The sequence below is a fragment of the Opisthorchis viverrini genome (genome assembly GCF_000715545.1).
Source record: "Opisthorchis viverrini unplaced genomic scaffold scaffold56, whole genome shotgun sequence".
Lineage (NCBI taxonomy): Eukaryota > Metazoa > Platyhelminthes > Trematoda > Opisthorchiida > Opisthorchiidae > Opisthorchis > Opisthorchis viverrini.
In genome coordinates this window covers 463,446-470,143 of record NW_008752000.1, presented here as the reverse complement: position 1 = coordinate 470,143, position 6,698 = coordinate 463,446, and the positions used below count along the sequence as shown (strand labels likewise).

Below are 6,698 nucleotides of genomic sequence, written 5' to 3'. Positions count from 1 at the left end.
GTGCACCTTTGGTGGTTGTTTTGACGTGAACGCTAGCTTGGGAGGCTCAGACCGAGAACTAAGCTGAGGAAAATACCGTTACTACAAGCTGAACGATACGCTTCGGTTATTGCGTTTTGTTCCTGAGGTGAAAAAGTCAATCGATTCGAGCTCGATAAAGCTCAGTGGTTAAGGCGAGAACATTGCGCCTGGATAGACCTTGGTTTCAACCCAACCTCTGCATCTCGACTGCTCCTGTCTAGACTCCAACAGCTCTCGAGCTCTCTTCGGGTGGCATGGCAGCTAGGCATGGTCCCAAAAAGCCGAGCTTAATCGATCGTGTTAGAACACGTGGTTGTACGCAACATCTGGTCCCATTGGAGGAAGCCATTACCTAGAACGTCGGTAGACAAAGGGAGAATTGACTATACGGTTGAACAAAAGAGTTAGTTTATTTTGGCCCATGGGATTTTTTCAAAACAACTCACTGAGACGCCCAATAAAGAAAAGTGACTGAGTGCCCGTTTCATACGAAGACGTTCCCCAAGTATTCAACTTGAAATAGCCGGCGTAAATCACGTCACTCTGCTCCAAGTCCCTGTTTGTTTTTTCTGTTCCCTCCAAATGTAACCGGTTTTCCCGTGTTTCTTATCTAACCACAACTCACAGGTTCCTTATGTGCAAGCAATGCTGGAAGCCATGAGCGCAGACCCAACAGTAATGGAGAATTTGTTAATGAGTAATCCCATGGTTGCTAGCGTTGATCCAAGTGTGCGAGATCGAATGCGACAAATGGTCCCTCAACTGGCCAGCCGAATCAATCAGCCTGGTTTTGTCAACATGATGCGCAATCCACGTGCCCTTCAGGTAAACTCCTAGTTTTCCCTGGGTTTTTGTTCAGTTTACCACACTCTTTGATGTGGTATATATATATAACAAGAATTAGCGTCTCCAAGGAACGGCCCCACAGTGCATCAAGAGTTTTACATGGTTCAAGTCACAATGATTGATCACAAATCTGTAGTGCCTGTACACGTCTCGGTGACGTTCGGAACAATATGTAATAATTCTGGCCCTTTGGTTACCACGGCCAGCCTTTTTTCCTAAATATCCGTGCGTTCCGAAAAATCGCAATGGAAATGGAGTGAATCATTATCAAATCTGACTGTTAGTTGTCCCCTCAGCATTGTAGAAAGAAACATGCGCATTCGTAGCCAGGCTTTTTTGCACTTTTATTATCTTGATTGCTTTATTTGGTGGGAGTCGCTTCTGTTGCCTTTATTTAGCTATTTTTTGATAATGGAGGAGTTTTTATCCTGTAAGCCAGCCTTGAACCGTAGAATCCACATTGCACGGTCACTTGTTGACTGCCTCGTCGAGTAAGGCTTCTCAGTCGGAATCTCTGTTGAAAGGATGCTTGGCGCCACGTCCTGCCCAAGTGCCTAAACCTTCAGCTACTAGCCAGAATGTCGTTGGTCGGAACCTCTTGAGTTTGGTAGAATGCGCTCTGTTGAGGATTTCCAATAAGGTTGAAACAGCTGTTCAGTTCTCGGCTTTCCAGCAGAGATTGGTTTCAATCACTGGTCGCAATCTTTATTGATAATTTCGATTTGTCTATTCATTTGACTATACAGTCGGTTTATTTTAGGTGGACGTTTGTTCGTAAGGATACCGAATAGCCATCACCAAAGATGTGTGCCCTAAGAAGAACTGAAGCATATGGACCATTAATTTCTCACTCACTCTGTGTATAGCTCACCACTATGTATTGCATCTCACCTCCTATTTGCTCGTTTCTCGAATTGAATCTGTCCCACACGAACAACTCGATGTTTCCTATGAGTCACCAGCGATGTCTCTGTGTTCCACCACTACACGAGTATCACAATCACAGGTTGTATGACTTCTGTGAATTCCTGCGAAAGTTAGTGTACAAACCGATCAAACCTCTGAGAATAAACGCCGTTCATGCTGAGAGCATTCCAGAAGATAAAAATATGATCATTAACATGTCTGTAGCTAAATGTGATTGGAGGCTGAGGCACCAACAGAGAAACGAGACGTCTGCAGTTCAAATTCAATCCTGGCTTTACAACCGTTCTTGTCTACAGTTGGGTAACCTGGGCCTCGTGTCCATTCATCTGGCATGAACCACGACCTCAGTAGCCTTGGAAAGTCCAGTCGTTTCAGAAAGATGCTAGTATTACGTAGAAAACACCTTAACACTGCGTTAACCATGCACACTAGCTTGGACGCCTTCGAGATGTAGTGATCACCGCGATTGATCATCAGAGGGTTGCTTCGCATTTGATCTGTGGCTGCTGAACATTTTATCATTTTGAAATCATTCGGCTATAATTATTTAACGAAATTGGCTTTTTGTTGCAGGCACTAATGCAAATACAACAAGGTCTGATGGCGTTGGAACAAGAGGCCCCTGGACTGTTGACCGACATGGGCATGGTTGCCCCAGTGAGCAGTGCGAACCCAGTGTCTGGGTCTCCTACTGCCGACACTGCTGCGGACAACTCTGCCACCTCCACAACTACCACTGCGACTGCACCCACCAGCGACCCCACCTCTGCCGCTTCTTCCACTCCAGGCCCCGTAAATCAGATGGAATTGGCCACACTGCTTGCAAGTATGTTGAATGTGATGTCAAGTACAGGTGGAACCGGTGGTTCAGGGAGTACTCCTAACTTTGCTGATGTACTCCGATCATCTCAAGCCAATCCCCTCAGCACAGTAAGTTCCATCGCCGCACAGCGATACCCCCCTCCTCGTTTCCCAACAATATAACGGCCTACTTTTCTCGTTCCACTGGGTCAGTACGTGGCACCCAAGTCGAGAAGGAAACGATAGACATTTGATTCTCTTCTCTCAACGTTCTACCAACTGAGGGCGTTCGTTTCCCAGCTAGTTCGTCCAATCGACGCTCTGTTCCTACTTCTCCCGGTTACCCAGCTGAAACCCTGTACACCGTTTTTTGTTTGTGAGTGAACTGTCACTTAAGTAATCAGTCAGTCAGTCAATTCATCAGCTGTGAACCATGTACGCTGAACACCTTGGCTCCAGCTGCTACAGTTTCGATCATCGGAATGTTTGAAGAATGTGGGGCATACGGGTAAGTCTTGAAGGCGATGACATAGCTGTGCATTAAAGGCGATACTGTGACGCACCAACGCTACAGGATGTGTGATTCGTCCATCTCTGTCAGTGTCACTAACCCTGAACGAGTTGAGTCCCCGGATCCCTATCCAGGGAGACAGCAGTTCTCGACCCGACTAAGGTTACTGATTAGTGTTTTCGTACTTCGTTGCCAGGTTATACACTGTCCATTACTCTGTCGCTTCTACTCATCACAGGGCTATGCAGAAAGAGCTGTGCGAGGCAGACGGTCCTGTGGCATGCGGAGTACATACCTCCTAATGCTGCTGGTTCTCTGGGGGGGACATCATCACAAGACAGGAAAGTCAGTGGTGAGACACGCTGTTCTCTGGAGGTTGCTCTTCCTAACAGGACAGTTGCAGCAACGCTAATCACCATAATGATTAGTAATTAGTACCGATTAGTGATGATACTAGGAGATGTTGGTTCGAGACAAGATTACTCACCAGAAGTTTCGTGGTTCGAATCCAACCCCGGCATCTTGTCTGCTTTTGTCTAGGCTCGAGCAACCTGACACTATCTCATCCCTCGTGCTTCTTTCTGGTGGTATGACAGCCAGACATCGGATGAACCACAGCTGAGCGAAATCTCTTCGTTTATCTGTAGGGGATTATTAGTTAAAAAAATTTTTTCAGCCAATTTGCTATGAACAGAAGTCCGTCGTTTCGGCTGGGAATTTTTATAGCTTATTTTGAGAGATATCATGGAGTGTGAACCGTTTAACATCGTGGGAGACCATTATCTTCGACCGTGGAAGTTAGGGTGCAGGTAAGGTGGACGCACAGCCATTTACCTGCTCTGTATTTAATAAAATTTCTCCCAAAAAACCTTTAGTTATCTTCGCCAGCATGACCAATTGTGGTTCGGGCTATCATCTCACCGTTAGCACTGTTCAATCTAACTCGGGTCATTTTGGTATGGGGATCTATGAGCCTTGTTGATGAAGTCCCTTCAAGCTCTCTTCCTTCTTGGGCTTCCTGTGCATGGTCCTAGATGAATACTTAACCCAAATTAGCGATCCCACCTTGTTATCTCACATACTGGAAATTGATCCATTCTCTCAGCGTTTTCACGATACCAACATCTAACTTCCTCTGTTGGAGATGGGCGAGGTGGCCCAAGTGGTTAGAGCGCCAATTTACTGACCGGAAGGTCCGTGGTTCGAACACGACCTCTGCCTCTGAACTTCCCCTGTCTAGGTTTAGGCAACCTGGCAGTATCCCAGCCCGCGTGCAACTCAGGTGGCATGGCAGTTAGGCACCGAAAGGGTGCTACGGTTGAACGTTTTTTGGATATCCCACCGTGCCCTGATAGTATCAGTTCGTAGTGCATCCTAACTTGGAGAATAAAGCATGTCTCACTGGGAACCGTCTTAAAGCATTTTTTTCTGTTGTGATCTCTTCTAACTGGTGATTCATCTTGTCTTTTTGCGTTTAGCTTCGTAGCATATGCACTTATTGACTCAGGAGCGCTGACCGATTCTGGAATCTGTTACTACACAATAGGCTTCTCAAAGGGAAACCATTATGGGGAATCATTCTATTTTGCTTCTCTTCAGGTGGTGGGATGAATCGCATGGTAGCTGTGGACATATGTCCCTTTAAGAATTACTACTTTTGTCCCTTTAAGAATTACTATTGGGTGCCTTGGCGAACAAACTGCTGCACTGCTTTATTCCTATTTTCTTTTTCAAACAGGTCCCTCCGGAGAATCGATATGCTTCCCAACTGGAAATGCTGGCTAGCATGGGTTTCATCAACAGAGAGGCGAATTTGCAAGGTGTGTCTACAGTTTAAGAAGTTCACTGTGTTGTGCTAAGCTGGGCTAGTGTTTGTTCAACACTTTCCAAAATTCACAGCTGGGATTTCCTCATATTGAGGTGTCCCAGTAGGAATCTGGAGCTACTGGAATTCGGAGATAAGATACTTCGAGCAAGGTTTGATTTGTTCGCTTAGTTTGACCTCATCAGTAATCAAGGTGCATAGTGGGGTCGAGATGGGCAAGGTGGTTAGAGCGCAAATTTACTGCCTGGAAGGTCCGTGGTTCGAACCCGACCTCCGCCTATCGACTTCCCCTGTCTAGGCTTGGGTAACCTGGCAGTATCCCAGCCCTCGTGCTTCCTTCGTGTGGCATGGCAGCTAGGCACCGAAAGGGTGCTGCAGCTGAACGAGGTGCATAGCCGGGTGGCGATGCATCTTTGGGGGCGGGTGTGCAATAGCTAGAGAGTGATGCCTTTGATTAGGGACGTCCTAACTTCACATCGATAAGTCTTTAGATTCTTGTTGGGACTTGCTAGAAGTTAACTGCATACAGGTACCCCATGGTTCAAACCAGATTACCCGTTCATTGGTTTCCAGTTGTGTTAGTCAGCTTGCAAAAACATCCTTGGAAAGGCTTTCTCGGGCTCGCGTGTCTTCGTTGGAGCTAAGATAACCCCATCCAGCACAGCTTCCACAGCGGCTAGCAGCCAGAATTCTTTCCCATGGAACTGGTTTCATGTTTTTCCAAGGTTATTTACTTCCTGTTTCCTCTGGTTTTCTCGATATAATTCAGTGGCTAAAGCGCTAACTTACTGATCGGAAATTCCATGGTTCGAATCCAACCTCTGCATTCCGATTGCTCCCTTGTAGGCTTCAATGATAGTTTGAGTGAACCGGATGTGATTTAATATTCGCTATGAAGACAGTGTGATGTGCCTCGAATGAAGAGCCCTTCCAGATCAAACCTAAAAATATCCGAGGCAACCAGCAACCCATTCGAAGGCGCTTTTGTGTTCTAACTGAACATTGAAATGTACACAACAGTCATTTGCAAACCAAACTACTGGTTTGTGATATTCTCCAACAGAATGACTTGCACACTGACCGCCATCTGCTTCTGTTGGCACGATGTTCGATGCACGAATCTGAAAGCTCCGGATTGCGTTCGCTAGTTTGTGTGTCAAGCTACAGTACGGGCTGTTTTGCACGCCTGTGTTCGACAACCGTTGTCTAAGAGCCATTGCTTCCGTAACAAAGCAAGTAGAAAGCTATTTTTAGACTATGCAACGGGAACTTCAACTTCTACAGTACGGGCTGTTTTGCACGCCTGTGAGACCTGGCCTGTTCGAGCTGCGGAAGTGAAAAGTCTTTAAGTGTTCGACAACCGTTGTCTAAGAACGATTGCTGTCGTAGATGATTGTCGGTGAATCCGTAACAAAGCAATTAGAAAGGTCATTTTCGACTACGTAACGCGAACTTCCACTGAGGAACGTGTCCAGCACCAGAAGCTGCGTCGGTTGGGACATGTGTCGCGTATGCCGAACCATCCTTAGTCGAAGAGTGTTCTGTTCTCCGTGCCCAATTCAGAATGGCGGAAGTGGACGGGTGGTCAAACCTTGACCTGGCAGAGGGGTATGAGAGAGATTGCTATTGCTATCGGTCGTACTCGCCTTCCAAGATGGGAAACGCGTGATCCCCATTGTGCTTGCTAGGAAACGCTGCAAGATATGGCTGTCAATCGATGTCACTGGCGTTCCTGTTGTCAGTTTCCATCCAGATTGCCTGTGTGAG

At 46.6% G+C, this 6,698-nt stretch overlaps 1 protein-coding gene across 1 annotated transcript in view; it reads right to left on the bottom strand.

The window, feature by feature from the left end:
* The window catches only part of T265_10195 (hypothetical protein), a gene marked incomplete at both ends in the record, with an annotated part of 7,658 nt that extends 1,510 nt beyond the window's left edge, over nucleotides 1-6,148 (bottom strand). Inside the window, one exon of the mRNA XM_009176493.1 lies at nucleotides 6,013-6,148. Coding sequence (XP_009174757.1) covers nucleotides 6,013-6,148 — 136 coding nt within the window. The remainder of the gene's footprint in view (nucleotides 1-6,012) is intronic.
* Between the last annotated feature and the right edge of the window lie 550 nt (nucleotides 6,149-6,698).